The 16,599-nt window shown below is 44.1% G+C and overlaps 1 protein-coding gene across 1 annotated transcript in view; it reads right to left on the minus strand.

The window, feature by feature from the left end:
• Positions 1–16,599, minus strand: part of LOC106069092 (homeobox protein Hmx-like) — a 74,259-nt gene that overhangs the window by 40,817 nt on the left and 16,843 nt on the right. The window contains exon 2 of the mRNA XM_056040453.1: positions 13,366–14,800. Within this exon, the coding sequence (XP_055896428.1) occupies positions 13,366–14,725 (1,360 nt within the window). The 5' untranslated portion in view covers positions 14,726–14,800. The remainder of the gene's footprint in view (positions 1–13,365; positions 14,801–16,599) is intronic.

Consider the following 16,599-nt stretch of genomic DNA (forward strand, 5'->3'; position numbering starts at 1 on the left):
TTTAGTCATTTAGTCATTAAATTTCAAGTTGATTTTGTTTATTTTGTCATTCAAGTTCTATTTCGTACTGTTTACAAAAGAAGTTACTCAAGTTATTTCAAGTTTGACAAGTGTGACAGGTGGGGAAATGTGACGTGTATTTGGCACGTTTTATGTCTAGGGGATGATTATTTTTAAAGCTATCACACCCCCACTTATCAGCATATGAATCGGGAGCAGACACGCAACGAGACAAAGCAATGAAAGATAGATACAAAAGTTAAAATAAAGGATATTTATTTACATAAATATACATATAATAATAAAAAGGGGGAGGGTTTGCATCTATCTCTAGTATATTCTATGTTTAATCATCACTCTTGCACCTAATGAGAGTATGTCACTTTGTCCTCTGACTTAGCTGGTTTTTCCTGTTGATGTCGTAGCTGGCTGTGTCCTGGCTTGAGGTTCTGCAGCTGGAGGTGGCGCTCTAGCGGATAGAGGGACGCCGGCGATATAGTTCTTGTGGAGTCTCAGTCCCAAGTTCTAGTATCTGTAGTGGGCACAGTATGGCGGGTGGCCGGATACCGTGGGCACAAGGTTACTGCGGGCAGAGCTGATCTGCCGTGGGCAGTGTGAGTAACAGGATATGTCCAGTGAGTTGCAGAGGGTTGGCGTAGCTATGACGTCTCGCACAGATCTGACTCTATAGGGACGTCGCGCCTAATAGTTTGACAGGTGGGCTGTCGAATAGGCGGGCAATGCCGATAGCGCCAAGTAGTAGAGCTGAGTAGATCTCAGTAGGCAAATGCAGCGCTGAATAGCACTAAGCACAACTGCAGGTAAATAGATCGTTGATCCAATAACTAGGCAATAGGTGATTCTTGATGGCAACTAGGCAAGTGCAGCGCTGATTAGCACTAAGCACATAGATAGGCCAGTAGGCAAATAGGTAGGTAAGTGACCCGATAAATAGGCAGACACCTAAGGGAGGCTGCGGATAAATAAAGACAAGTTAGGACATGTCTCTCATACATCTTATCGATGCCCTCGACTGAGGTGCATTCGTCAGATTGGTAAAATTGCTTTAGAGCATAAAGGGGAGATGATGACAAATGGGATTTGGAAAATAGATGTCAGATAGTAGCAATATAGAAATGTACATAAAAGGGGAAATAATAATATAAGAATGTACATAGAAGGGGAAATAATAATCTCAAATAAACAACACAGGTGGATAGAGAAAGAAAAAAGGGGGGGGGGAGTGAAATGGGCGGTGGTCAGCGATCCTGACGGTATGTTTACATATGACCGTCGATCGAGAACAATGGAGCGCACTTGAATGGTGAGGGTGTCCATTCCAGGGGCGCAACTCTCGTTAGAGTAAAATGAGTAAAGGGGAGATAATTCGTTACAGGGGAGATAACTCGTATCTCTCTTCTAGACGCAGTATTAGTGCGCTAGTAAGATTATCAAGGCGGCCAACCGAGATAAAGGAAATAAAATAAGATGTACAAATATATACATGGTTGCATCAACGATCAATTGAGCAACGTAGCATTAATAGATTAATGCAGTCCATAATTAAATATATAGGACATGTTTATGTTTTCTACTTACGCCAGTGAGAAATACACAATGCATTAATTAAATATAAATGAACTAAGCAAAATACACATGATAAAAATCCAATTGAAATATACACAGAGTAATTAAGATGGAACTTGTGATTAAGTTCGGCTTACCACCAGGTATTCCTCTAGGAGGGAGAGTAAATGATATAGTCCAGACTCGATAGCTCAGCTCGAATGCGAAAGAGAGGGTGATTTGAGTTGGTTTACTATATATATATGCCTGAAAAGTGTGGGCGGACACCGGAAATGTCCTAGGCTAAGAATTATCTTACACGTGGGTGAAGTAGACTTGAGATGGGAGTGGCACATGGGATATCAGGCGGTGTGTTGACCAGGGTAATCTCTTAGATCAAAGAGAGACGTGAGAGAAGGGGGGGGGAGAAGGATTAGCTTGCATTCAAACCAAGGTGGTGTCAACCGCGATCGTCCTTCAGACATCCGGCGGTAAGACAAAAGAGATTGTGTGTCTACCTTTCCCCGATCAAGGGCAGATAAATGAAAGGACGCGCCTTAGCTATCTCCAATGTGGTCAACTAAGTCTAGCCTGGAGAGGAAAAGGTGTGGCGGGTGAATGATTTAGGGGTAGGATGGGGAAATAATTAAAATAAAATAAATAAATAATGAAAAATAATAATTAATGCCGTGATAATTTAGAGTGACTCTGACAGCGAGTTTTTGACTTGTCACATACGCCGCCGCCAAGATGGATCTATCGCAGAAGATCCATAAAGTGCGAGCAGACTGATGTCACTCTAACTTTAAGATCAGTTGTTATCACAGCATTAGAAAAAAAAATCTGAGAAAAAAAAAAGGGATAGCCATGTCAGGAGGAGAGTCTATCCAAGTTGGTCCGTGGTCTACTTCCCGTCCCTGATTATGTAGTCACCTGGGTGAAACATTTGGGGTTGCTCGGGAGAGTAGATTGGGCGAGATTGAGCTCGGTGAACTCTGGCAGTGGGTGGCGGCTGAGGAAGTCGGGGGCGGAGTTCTCGCTCCCTGGAACGTGCTCTATATGGAATGAGTACGGTTGGAGGAGGAGTGACCACCTCATGAGCCGGGCATTTAGATGTTTGCTGGATGATAAATACGACAAGGGCTTGTGGTCGGTTTGGAGAACAAAATGTTTGCCATAGAGGTACGCCTGGAACTTTTCGATTGCCCACACTAGGGCCAGACACTCGAGCTCGATGGCCGCATAGTTGGATTCCGCTTGGTTAAGCTTACGGCTGGCGTATGCCACTGGGAAGAGTGTGTCGCCCGATCCTTTCTCTGGTTGCATAAGAACTGCCCCAAGGCCGGAGCCGCTGGCGTCAGTCCTGAGCACAAAGGTTTGAGAGAGATCCGGTAGTTTCAGCACAGGGGTGGACGTGAGGCACTTCTTAAGCTTTTGAAAGGCTGCCTCGCAGTCTTCAGTCCAGATTACCTTGTCGGGCTGACTTTTTTTTGTGAGATTCGACAACGGAGCCGCCACGGAGTTGAACTTCGGTATGAATTTCTGATAGTACCCACACATTCCCAGGAACGATCTGACACCCGTCTTGTTGATGGGCCGAGGGGCCTCGAGCAGCTGCGCCACTTTCCCTTCATCGGGTAGGAGCCGGTTGAGTTGAATGGTGTGGCCCAGGAACCTAAGCCGATCAAATCCAATGAGACACTTAGTGGGTCTGGCCGTGAGCCCGGTCTCTCGAAGCCTGCTCAAGAGCGACGAGATGAGCTTCACGTGTTCTGCCCAGTCTTCCGTGGCTATCAGAATATCATCGATGAAATTCTGGATGCCTGGATTGCTGATCGGGGCCAACAGTTTCCTCATCATTCTGTTGAAGACACTGGAAGAGTTGTTGAGTCCGAATGGGACAGTCTGAAACTCGTAATGGCCTTGGGGGGTGCTGAAGGCTAGCATGGGGCGGCACTCAGGGTCCACCTCAATTTGGTAGTACCCCCGGCTCAGGTCAAACTTACTAAAGTACCGGGCGTTACCCAACTTTGCAAAGATGGTTGAGGGGTCTGGGAGGGGCTCGGCTTGGAATTCAGCCACCGCATTTAGTCGCCTGAAATCTATGCACATCCTGTGGCCACCATCCTGTTTGCGGACCAGTACCAGTGGTGCGTTATAAGGCGATAAAGATGGCGCGATGATTCCAGCTTTTAATAGCTCCTCCACCTCCTGCCGGACTATTTCGGCCTTGGCATGTGGCAGGGGATAGGCTTTGGCTCTTATCGGTTCGTGGTTGAGGAGCTTCATCGAGAACCGTTCCAGCGTGGTCCTTCCAGGTTTGTCCGAGAGGACATCTTGGAATTCGGCCATCAAGGACTCGACCTCCGCCTTCCGGCTGTCCTCCATTTGTGGGCAAATGTTTACGTCCCGATATGTCTCTCTGGGAAGGAGAGGATACTCGACCAGCTCCCTGGGCTCTTCCACCTCTTCGGCCACGGAAATCACCATCAAGCTCTGTGCGGAGTCTGGCGAGGGCCTTTCCACGTAGAGCTTGAGGAGATTGTCATGGTACATCTTCTCCTTGCGCCTTGTTCGGATTACGTAGTTGGTGGGGGAGACCTTCTTAGTCACCTCGAAAGGACCTTGCCAGCAGAGTTGGAGTTTGTTAGTGCTCTTAGGCAACAACAGGAGTACCTTATCTCCGACTTTGAGAGCTCGTTCTCTGGCTCTCTGGTTATAATACCGTTCTTGCCTCTTACGGGCCTTAAGGAGATTGTCCCGAGCTATGGACCTCATCTCTTGTAACCTTCCTTGAAGATCTTGGACGTATTTGGACACGGTTTTGGCTTCCTCTTCGACATGTTCCTTGGTCCATGTTTGCTTGAGGATTTCTAAGGGCCCTCGAGGATGAGCCCCAAAAATGATTTGGTAAGGGGAGTACCCTAGGCTGGCCTGGGGCACTTCACGGTACGCAAACAGCACAGCCGGGAGATAATCGTCTCATTCCTCTGGCTTGCCTTCAGTGAGGCGTCGGAGCATGGTTACCAGGGTGTGGTTGAACCGCTCGACCAGCCCGTTCGCCTGCGGATGATAGACCGACGTGCGCAAGTGTTTTGAGTTGAAAAGGGCGTAGGCCTCTTTCATCAGTTTCCCGGTGAACTGGGAACCGTTGTCGGTGAGAATCACCTCTGGAAATCCAATCCTCGTGAAGATGGTGAACAACGCATCTGCCACATGTTTAGCATCGATGCTGGGCAGTGGGGCCGCTTCTGGCCATCGCGAGGCTTGACAGATGACGCAGAGGATGTAGGAGTTCCTCCTTTTTGTGCGGGGCAAGGGACCTAGTAGGTCGACCGACACTCGCTTAAAAGGGGTATCAATTAACGGAGTCCTCCCTAACGGAACCGGAAGCACTCTATGTCGCGGGGAAGTCTTCTGACATTGGGGGCATGAGGACACGTATCGCTTAATGGCCGCCTGCATGCCAGGCCAGTAGTAGTGGACCTCGATTCTGCTAAGAGTAGCGTCCTGACCCAGGTGGGCGCTTAGGGATGAGGCGTGGCCCGTACTCATGACCTGATCTCGGAATCGCTCAGGGACCACTAGTTGGTTGGATGCGTCCGGATCGTTGCCTCGTCGGTAGAGGAGCCCTTCTTTGATAAAGAAGGTGCCTGGTTCAGTTGACTGTCCTGGTCGTTCCTGGATTTCGAAACACTTGCGGAGCGAAGGGTCTTGTCGTTGGGCACTTCTCATCTCCCCGGGCGTGGGGTTGATTTCGGAGGGGCAGCCCTCTTGGTCCTTAGCCTGGGCCCTCGTTATCACCGGAGCAGAGACATTCGGATAGGGGGGCGTGCCTAAGTAAACGTGACTACACCCTAGAATGAGGTCATAGGCTGGAGCTTCCATCACAACGGCCTCAATGCGATTCCTAACATATCTTGATTCGACATCAATTTTAGCCTTTCGGAACGCCTTCGGGGGACTTTCCAGGTCCGCCATTTGGAGATATTCAACCTTGTCGAGGAAGTCGCCAGGGCGCACCAATGAGGCCTTCACCACGGCTTCCACCTGGCAACCTGTGTCGTTGAGACAGGTGACCATCTGTCCATTGACCAGAACTTGTTCAACATTAGCTGGAGGTGACAGCTGATCAGAGCTGTGGGTTATCGCAGCTATGGTGTGTGGCTCAGAGTTGGGCACATCATGCACACAGATAGAGTTCACTGGTCGCGAGGATTTAATTAGGGACCTGCAGTCCTTGGTTTCATGGCCGCATAGGCCGTGAACGCGACAAGACAATCTGTTTTGTCGGGGCGGAATGGATAGATGGTTGCCCTGGTGGCGCGGCTGGGGTTGGGGAGCTTTCTGGTTTTTATGTGGGGGCGCGTGTTTGCTGGGGCCGAGGGAAGGCTTGTCGGATTGTTTGTCTGGCGCCGGAGGTTTCACCTTGAGATCAGAACGGGCGGTTGAGTACCTATCAGCGGCGGAAGCTATATCGTGAGGTGCGGTGGCTTGTTGTTCCCTTACATAGACTTTGACCTCTGGGGGCAAGCACTCCAACAGTTGCTCCGAGAGCACCAGGCTCGCTAGGCCGTCGAATGTCTCCGGCAGTTGGCTGAGGGCGTGCCACTTAGTAAGGTACTTGTCCAGCCGGTCGCACAGGTTTACGTAGGTCTCTCTGCGTTCGAGGCGCGACCCTCTGAACTTTTTGTGGTAGGCCTCGGCAGTCAGCTCGAACTGGATCAGCAGCGCCTGCTTGAGGGCTGCGTAATCTTCTCGCTGGCCGGAGGGAAGTTTGGAGTAAACTTCGTAGGCTTTGCCTCGGAGGCATTGGGATAGCCGGAAGCACCATTTCTCCTCTGGCAGACCGTAGAAGCGTGCTACTTCCTCAAAACGGACAAGATAAACTTCGATGTTCTCTGTCTTGTCGTCGAAGTGCTCCATTGGCATGTGGGGTAGACCGTTCAAGGAACTTTGAAAGGATGCTGGGCTAGCTGGGCGAGACTCAGAAGAAGCCTGGCGGGCGGCCTCGTTCTCTTTGTCCGCGGCTATCTTTTCTCTCGCCGTTATTTCTTTCTCCTTCTCCCTCAGAGTTATTTCCTTTTCTCGCTCTGTGACTTCCTTAGCAATAGCTATTTCAGCTTCCTTTCTTTCTCTTTCTTTAGCTATTTCAGCTTCCTTTCTTTCTCTTTCTTTAGTTGTTTCTGTTTCCCTTCTCTCCCTTTCCATAGCTATTTCATGCTCCCTTGCCAGTTTTTCCCGTTCCTCCCTTTCAAACGCCTCAAATCGTGCTCTCACAAATTCTTTCCGTTCTGCCTCATCATCAAATATGGAGGCTGCGGCATCTTTCCATTCAGCCATTCTCTGCTTCATGTCAGAGTCCGCTTTGGAGCGTGTGCCGCTGGCCATAATGATGAGGGGTGGGCGATGAGGGGTGCTGGGATGGTGGAAGGGCAGATAGAATGGATAATGGGATTGAGCTAGACTTAAAGAAAGTGGGTTAGCGAAAGTGAGTCGCCGGTTATAGGAAAGAGTGCGAAAGGAATGTGGTGTCTGCCTATGTTAATCACAAATTCCTGCAATGAGATATTACAAATAAAATGCAATAAATATAAAATATAAAATATGACAGAAGTGACACTCTTGTTAATGCGAAGTGATGATACTTATAAATATTTTAAGGAAAAAATATTGATATGGAATTTTAGTTATTGCCGCCTGTTCGTGCCTGCTGTACTAATGGGTTAAATCCACGGACGGGCTCGCCAAAATGTGACAGGTGGGGAAATGTGACGTGTATTTGGCACGTTTTATGTCTAGGGGATGATTATTTTTAAAGCTATCACACCCCCACTTATCAGCATATGAATCGGGAGCAGACACGCAACGAGACAAAGCAATGAAAGATAGATACAAAAGTTAAAATAAAGGATATTTATTTACATAAATATACATATAATAATAAAAAGGGGGAGGGTTTGCATCTATCTCTAGTATATTCTATGTTTAATCATCACTCTTGCACCTAATGAGAGTATGTCACTTTGTCCTCTGACTTAGCTGGTTTTTCCTGTTGATGTCGTAGCTGGCTGTGTCCTGGCTTGAGGTTCTGCAGCTGGAGGTGGCGCTCTAGCGGATAGAGGGACGCCGGCGATATAGTTCTTGTGGAGTCTCAGTCCCAAGTTCTAGTATCTGTAGTGGGCACAGTATGGCGGGTGGCCGGATACCGTGGGCACAAGGTTACTGCGGGCAGAGCTGATCTGCCGTGGGCAGTGTGAGTAACAGGATATGTCCAGTGAGTTGCAGAGGGTTGGCGTAGCTATGACGTCTCGCACAGATCTGACTCTATAGGGACGTCGCGCCTAATAGTTTGACAGGTGGGCTGTCGAATAGGCGGGCAATGCCGATAGCGCCAAGTAGTAGAGCTGAGTAGATCTCAGTAGGCAAATGCAGCGCTGAATAGCACTAAGCACAACTGCAGGTAAATAGATCGTTGATCCAATAACTAGGCAATAGGTGATTCTTGATGGCAACTAGGCAAGTGCAGCGCTGATTAGCACTAAGCACATAGATAGGCCAGTAGGCAAATAGGTAGGTAAGTGACCCGATAAATAGGCAGACACCTAAGGGAGGCTGCGGATAAATAAAGACAAGTTAGGACATGTCTCTCATACATCTTATCGATGCCCTCGACTGAGGTGCATTCGTCAGATTGGTAAAATTGCTTTAGAGCATAAAGGGGAGATGATGACAAATGGGATTTGGAAAATAGATGTCAGATAGTAGCAATATAGAAATGTACATAAAAGGGGAAATAATAATATAAGAATGTACATAGAAGGGGAAATAATAATCTCAAATAAACAACACAGGTGGATAGAGAAAGAAAAAGGGGGGGGGGAGTGAAATGGGCGGTGGTCAGCGATCCTGACGGTATGTTTACATATGACCGTCGATCGAGAACAATGGAGCGCACTTGAATGGTGAGGGTGTCCATTCCAGGGGCGCAACTCTCGTTAGAGTAAAATGAGTAAAGGGGAGATAATTCGTTACAGGGGAGATAACTCGTATCTCTCTTCTAGACGCAGTATTAGTGCGCTAGTAAGATTATCAAGGCGGCCAACCGAGATAAAGGAAATAAAATAAGATGTACAAATATATACATGGTTGCATCAACGATCAATTGAGCAACGTAGCATTAATAGATTAATGCAGTCCATAATTAAATATATAGGACATGTTTATGTTTTCTACTTACGCCAGTGAGAAATACACAATGCATTAATTAAATATAAATGAACTAAGCAAAATACACATGATAAAAATCCAATTGAAATATACACAGAGTAATTAAGATGGAACTTGTGATTAAGTTCGGCTTACCACCAGGTATTCCTCTAGGAGGGAGAATAAATGATATAGTCCAGACTCGATAGCTCAGCTCGAATGCGAAAGAGAGGGTGATTTGAGTTGGTTTACTATATATATATGCCTGAAAAGTGTGGGCGGACACCGGAAATGTCCTAGGCTAAGAATTATCTTACACGTGGGTGAAGTAGACTTGAGATGGGAGTGGCACATGGGATATCAGGCGGTGTGTTGACCAGGGTAATCTCTTAGATCAAAGAGAGACGTGAGAGAAGGGGGGGGGAGAAGGATTAGCTTGCATTCAAACCAAGGTGGTGTCAACCGCGATCGTCCTTCAGACATCCGGCGGTAAGACAAAAGAGATTGTGTGTCTACCTTTCCCCGATCAAGGGCAGATAAATGAAAGGACGCGCCTTAGCTATCTCCAATGTGGTCAACTAAGTCTAGCCTGGAGAGGAAAAGGTGTGGCGGGTGAATGATTTAGGGGTAGGATGGGGAAATAATTAAAATAAAATAAATAAATAATGAAAAATAATAATTAATGCCGTGATAATTTAGAGTGACTCTGACAGCGAGTTTTTGACTTGTCACAACAAGTTCAGATATAATACGCTTACAGCGGTTTAGTTGTCTACAAAGCAGGGGACGCGAGGTTTCAGGAGTTTCGGACCGTCGACGAAAATCCTTCAAAAGTATGAAATCCCGAGTGGATAGTTAAAGAGTTGAGTGTTGTGCAAGTTACATGAAACATTCGTTTACAATCGAACGCTAATCATCTCAGAGATTTAAAAAAACATTTTTTTCGATGATTTATCAAAAACAATGTTTAACTAGGCTTGATTCCTGGTCTCAGGCTGTGGGTTTAGTGTAGGGACAGAATTTACAATAACCCTAAACAGTTTCACAACTTTTTCTCAAGTATGTCTGGAAAAATTACAACGCCATGTTTCTTGACCAACCACATGATATCAGAGTATATCATTAGTCCCCACCCTGCCCCAAGAGAGCCCAAGTATTAAGCCACATAGGGCCGGTCACATATACTTTATGAAATTTAAATCTACATTTTATTTTTTCTTTCCAAAAAAAATAAATCAGAATGGGTCTTTTCTATCCCCCACCTTAAGTTGAGTTTTAACTTGGTCAGCTGGTTTTTTTTTGTTTTTTTTTTTGTTGTTTTTTTTCGATTCAAACAGCTATTTACATAGGAACAATGGAGCTGTCCACTGAATGCTAAACCAACCAGTTATCGGGCTCTTGCTACAAGCAGCATGTAATATGAACACCTGAAATAAACACCAAACAAACAGACTTTAAACACCACATTTAAAACTAGGAGTCGAGTCATACAGGGGAAAGAGAGGGTTATAAACGTTCCACGAAACAAGCGATTAAAAGAAAAACAGCCAGACATCAGGTTGGTCCTCGGCAGTTCTGCAGCGAAGACCGGAAAGATCCCCCCCCTTTCCACACACACGCACACACCGCTGCAACTTTTCCCATTCATTGTTGGAGAGTCTTTTTTTTTTCGCTTTTTTAAATCTTAGCCCGATCAGCGGCTGACTTTGATGACAGTCTCACACATTCCAGGGGCGGACTGTAAACGTTGAAGGAACATGAGACCTTCAGCATCTGTAGACCTCAAGACAATTCATGTCGCGCCCATGCCAGCCCAACAGGCGAATGTCATTAGCGAGCGTCTGACTGAGCTGTAAGTGTTGTAGATAGTTTCACACGTAGCAAGACCTGGTCGTGCAGAGACACACAGGGAGTGGGGGCAACGCTGGGGGGCTAAAGTGTTCATTCACCAAGACGTTTGCTTGAGAAGGACACAGGAATAGACACAGGAATAGACACAGGAATACACGCAGGCATAGACACGGAAACAGACACAGGACTAGACACAGGAATAGACACAGGAATAGACACAGGAATACACGCAGGCATAGACACGGAAACAGACACAGGACTAGACACAGGCATAGACACAGGAATAGACATAGGAATAGACACAGAAACAGATACAGGAATAGACACAGGCATAGACACAGGACTAGACACAGGACTAGACACAGGACTAGACACAGGAATAGACACAGGCATAGACACAGGACTAGACACAGGCATAGACACAGAAACAGACACAGGACTAGACACAGGCATAGACACAGGAATACACGCAGGCATAGACACGGAAACAGACACAGGACTAGACACAGGCATAGACACAGGAATAGACACAGGAATAGACACAGGAATAGACACAGGAATACACGCAGGCATAGACACGGAAACAGACACAGGACTAGACACAGGCATAGACACAGGACTAGACACAGGACTAGACACAGGCATAGACACAGGAATAGACACAGGCATAGACACAGGACTAGACACAGGACTAGACACAGGAATAGACACAGGCATAGACACAGGCATAGACACAGGCATAGACACAGAAACAGACACAGGAATAGACACAGGAATAGACACAGACAAAGACACAGAAACAGCCAAAGGAACAGATACAGGAATAGACACAGGACTGGACACAGGAATATACACAGGACTAGACACAGGCATAGACACAGGAATAGGCACAGGAATAGACTGTATTCTTGTAATGTTGAAGCCTGTCTTCTTGTTCTCTTGCGCAGCTGTAGCCTGATATGATTTGTACAGCTGTAGCCTGATATGATTTGTACAGCTGTAGCCTGATATGATTTGTACAGCTGTAGCTTGTTATGATTTGTAAAGCAGCAGCCTATTGTTCTCTTGTACAGCCTCAGCCTGTTATGGGCAGTACTGATGTAGCTTGTACAGTTTTGTAGTAGTATTTTCTGCATGGTGCCGTACTGCTGTAGTTTATTGTCCTATTGTAGTAGTAGACCCAAGCTCCTGTAGCCTGTTTTGTAAAACAGCTTTGACTTTGTACTGCTATAGGGCTTCATTTTCATTGATAATTAGTAAGATGGTAGTACAGATGTTTTTATGTCTGACTAAAAGCAATGTCTTGTTAAAATACTCATATAATCGTCATTGAGTTTTGTAGAACTCTTGCTCGGGGACGACACATGAATCAATTTAAAAGAAAATAACTAAATAGTTTATCAATTAAAGAAAAAAAAAGTAAAGTTTTCCTTTCAGATCTTGTGGTCTATAGGGGCAGATGATGTGAAGTTCATCTGTTTCTATGGTCCTAGGACAACGACCAACCGCCTTTACTTTTCCCAAACTATTGTCAGGTACCCATTAGAGATGGGTACACCCAAGATTCCCGAGCTTAATAGTCCCAGTCTTCACCAGGATTCGAACACCCGGGGCTCCGGTTCGGAAGCCAAGCGCTTAACCGCTTAGCCACCACGTTTATCAATTAGTCGTAATTAATTATTTTTATATAGAAAATGTCCCAAGTCCTGGGTAGAAGAGCCTGGTGTAAAGGTTTAATTTATTGGAAAAGAAAACAAGGCGAAAGAGGAATGAATCAGTCAAACGTGAAAGATTTGACGCTCTCAAAGTTCCAAGACAAAATGGAAAAAGTTATGGAAAATTATTAAAGTAAAATGCGAAAATAATATAGAGTAAACATTTATCTTTCTAAAAGCTTTGTCCTTCTAAGGGGTCGCGGATTTTCCGCTTGTTAATGTGTTTTAAATGTGGCAAAATATGTTGGTCACTGCTGGGACTGCGCAGCCACGGGAAATACTGCATTCCTCATTGATCTTCAGACTCGAAGACAAGCCTTATTATATTGTGTTTTAATATAGGCGTTTTTTTTTTTAACTTTTTAAAAAATGTATTTGTTAGTAATTTTCATGACATCGATTGGAAATATGAACATTGCGTGTAACATTCACTAGAGAAGTTTGGCCACTTACGAAGGCATAACATGGTCTAAGAAATCTTATTGCTGTTAGATGGACATCAAAAATATAAAAAACATGACAGATGGCGTGAGATAAAACGATTTATCAAATTGATGACAATATATATATATATATTTCTGAGAGTATCTTAATAGACTCTTTTTAAAAATATTAATAAGAAAAATTTATTTTTTTTACTAGCATGTATTAGTGTAGACGATTATGATTAAATGCTTAAAATAGGATTCAAGTATATTTGTTTTTATGTGAAAAATTCATATAAAAAACAAGACATATATTCATTCAGTCATTCTTTAAATTTTTATATGTTTTTCTTGTTTTAAAATTAAGACATAAAAAAGACAATTTTGCAATGAGCAGTGTAATAGCTACACACACACACACACACACATAAATAAACTAGTCATTGTTTCCGTAGCATGCACCCACTCACCTAGGTGGACCTTAAAGTTAGAGATACCTAAAAACTGGATTACCTTCTGTAACCAGCATCAGACTATTGGTTACACCAAGCCGCTCCTTGTTAATCTAGTTCTAAGTAGTGGCATTAAAGTCTACTTACTTTCACTGGCTGAATCATGGTCTCGGCCATCATCATCATCATCATCTTCATTGTCTCCATTCATCTCATCGTCATGGCAGATGGTGTCTCCCACTAAGCTAGCAGCAGCTGCAGCCGCTGCCGCGTGCATTTCGCGAGTCCGTGAGCTGACCCCAGGGTATGGGAGAAACGGGGACGCATGAAATAAACTAGGTCTTACTGGAGTAAAATTGGAAAAGCGTCCTCCCAGGTTTATAGGAGGAAATCTGAGCTCCGTGCGAGGCTCTGGTACTGCTGAGTCTTTAGGATTCTCTTTATCTCCAAGAATGTCAGAAATCAGGAAGGATGTTCTAGGAGATTTCTTTTGCGCAATATCCGAGGGACGGTCACTGGACTTATTTTGTTGCTGAGTGAAGCGATGGTAAGAAGATGTTGGACTAGACATTAGTCTAGTACCTCTTTGGTAATCACCTTCTTCTACATGTCTTTCCTCATAACTGTCCTTGAAGTCTTCAGACGAGAAAGAAGACGAACGCCTCGCGGAGTCACTGATCAATATCTCATGTTCTGACTCTGCTCGCCTGCTGGAGGTGTACGAGAAAAGTTTGCTGGGCTCGGCGCCAGGGTTTTCCCTGGAAGGATCACGCTGAAAGAAATTCAGATGAGGCGACTGGAAGAGCCCGAGCGACGAAGAACCTAACCTGAAATTTACAGGTGTTGGCTCGAGATTTCCGTCGTTTCGGCTTGGCGATGTGGACGGAGGTGAAGTGGAAGACGAGAAAGGAAATGTCCGACTGTGTCCATCCACAGAATCCCTTTTGCTGGACACAGCTGATGAAACATCGTGATTGTCATTATTGGCAAAATATGGCGGTAGATTTGATGTGGAAGTTCTTAAAACTCCCTCAAATGGATTTGAGAGAAAATGCATTGGATCACAAGATTTTTTTGACGGCCATGACGATAATGTAACTTCAGCGTCGTCAGAAATCAATTGTGAATGATCTGGAACGCTGGAAGTAAGCTCTATTCTTTTATTGTCATTATGCTCCACATTGTTAGACTCTAGTCTGGTTCTCTTGCACGCTTCAACGTGAGAGTGTTTCTCTTTCTTGCACGCTTCAACCTGAGGGCGCTTCTCTTTGTGGCTTGATGAATACTTCGACACTTGGTTGACACTCGAGGCATCGTCACCCATTTTCGTCTCACACTTTCTGCTTGATACCTGGTTAGACGGTGAGCTGTGGTCAGGCGAGGAGCAGGTCAATTTGTCCGCATCGTCGCCATCCGGGTGCAAGGCGCTGATCTCGACGTCGTCGTCCAGCATTTCGGACAGAGTGGTCGCCGTGGTGGTTTTCTTCACTACTCTAGAGGTCAGCATTTTCTTGTCTCTCACTGCTGATACTCTCAATCACGCCTGGTCACGTGGCAACATCCTCGTGTGCTGTCTTTGAATCTGAAATTTAAACAACAGAAACTTGATTTAAGTTTGTTTAGATTGTGTTTAAGTTGTAGATTTAGTCCTAGCACAACATCTCACATCACTACTGTCTGTTAACTGTTTCTATTTGTTTGTTGTCTATCTTTGACTGTTTCTTTTTGTCTATTGTCTATCTTTGACTGTTTCTATTTGTCTATTGTCTATCTTTGACTGTTTCTATTTGTCTATTGTCTATCTTTGACTGTTTCTTTTTGTCTATTGTCTATCTTTGACTGTTTCTATTTGTCTATTGTCTATCTTTGACTGTTTCTATTTATCTGCTGGATCCAATATCAGGATATACTCTCTGGATTCAAACCTCTGCTACCTTGCTGCTAAACACAACCACTGAAAGGCTTCTGGAAGGAAAAAAAAGGAGCCCGTGATCCTAACGCAACTATACTCTGGCAGACGATGCTGCCTCGCTGATTGTAAACTGTATCGCTTCTTGAACACATCAGCTACGAGAAGAACGGGCAACTGCTGTGTGGGAATGATGAAAGTTCCAATCATAGTGAATACCCGGGCTTTCATTCGCATTCCTAGGAGATCAACCATGGTCGTCCTACACTGGAAGAAAGCCAACACTAACAATAATTTTAAAACGTGGACAATGATCAGCCACACTTACTTTGACTAAGCTGTTGTAACGTAAAAAAAACGGGTCCAGTTTGTTTCAATTGTTTTAACTACAAAAAAAAAAACTTACTTACTTTTCTAAAATACACTTACAAATTTCGGAAGTACAAAAAATAGCTCAAGGGAGCTAAAACAAAAAGGGGGGAAAAGAAAATCTTATAAATTACAAACGTTACTTCATAAAAGTAGATATATACGTCAATGAAAGAGATCGTTCCATAAGTCAAAAATAATTTATTTTTGTGGATTTGGTTGTTGTCATTGAATTCAATTCAATTATTGTACATAGTCGTATGTTATATGTATTTGTATGATTTCTATTGTTTCAATTTGTAGTATTTGTATCGGTCAATTATTCTTCCCTTCAAGAGAATTTAGTACTCTTTGTTTCATTAATTCTACTCTCCCCGGCTAAACTTGGATGTTGAGTCACTAAACCTTGTGCTTAGAAATTCAGAATTGCACTCACCACCCTCAGAAGGGCCAGCACGACACCAAGTAATCAATACACAAAGTGTGTACAAAGGAGGCTAAAAAAACAACTTTTTCATGATGATAAGAATTTACATAAACTTGTTCCTTAGAGTGTACAAAAACTTGTTCCTTAGAGTGTACAAAAACTTGTTCCTTAGAGTGTAAAAAAACTTATTCATTAGAGTGTACAAAAACTTGTTCCTTACAGTGTAAAAAAACTTGTTCCTTAGAGTGTACAAAAACTTGTTCCTTACAGTGTAAAAAAACTTATTCATTAGAGTGTACAAAAACTTGTTCCTTACAGTGTAAAAAAACGTATTCATTAGAGTGTACAAAAACTTGTTCCTTACAGTGTAAAAAAACTTATTCATTAGAGTGTACAAAAACTTGTTCCTCAGAGTGTACAAAAACTTGTTCCTTAGAGTGTACAAAAACTTGTTCCTTAGAGTGTACAAAAACTTGTTTATTAGAGTGTACAAAAACTTGTTCCTTAGAGTGTACAAAAACTTGTTTATTAGAGTGTACAAAAACTTGTTCCTTAGAGTGTACAAAAACTTGTTCCTTAAAGTGTACAAAAACTTGTTTATAAGGGTGTACAAAAACTTGTTCCCTAGAGGGTACAAAAACGTGTGCTGTACTTGTTAACTTTACACTTTAATCTA

The sequence above is a fragment of the Biomphalaria glabrata genome, chromosome 9 (assembly GCF_947242115.1).
Source record: "Biomphalaria glabrata chromosome 9, xgBioGlab47.1, whole genome shotgun sequence".
NCBI classification, from domain to species: domain Eukaryota; kingdom Metazoa; phylum Mollusca; class Gastropoda; family Planorbidae; genus Biomphalaria; species Biomphalaria glabrata.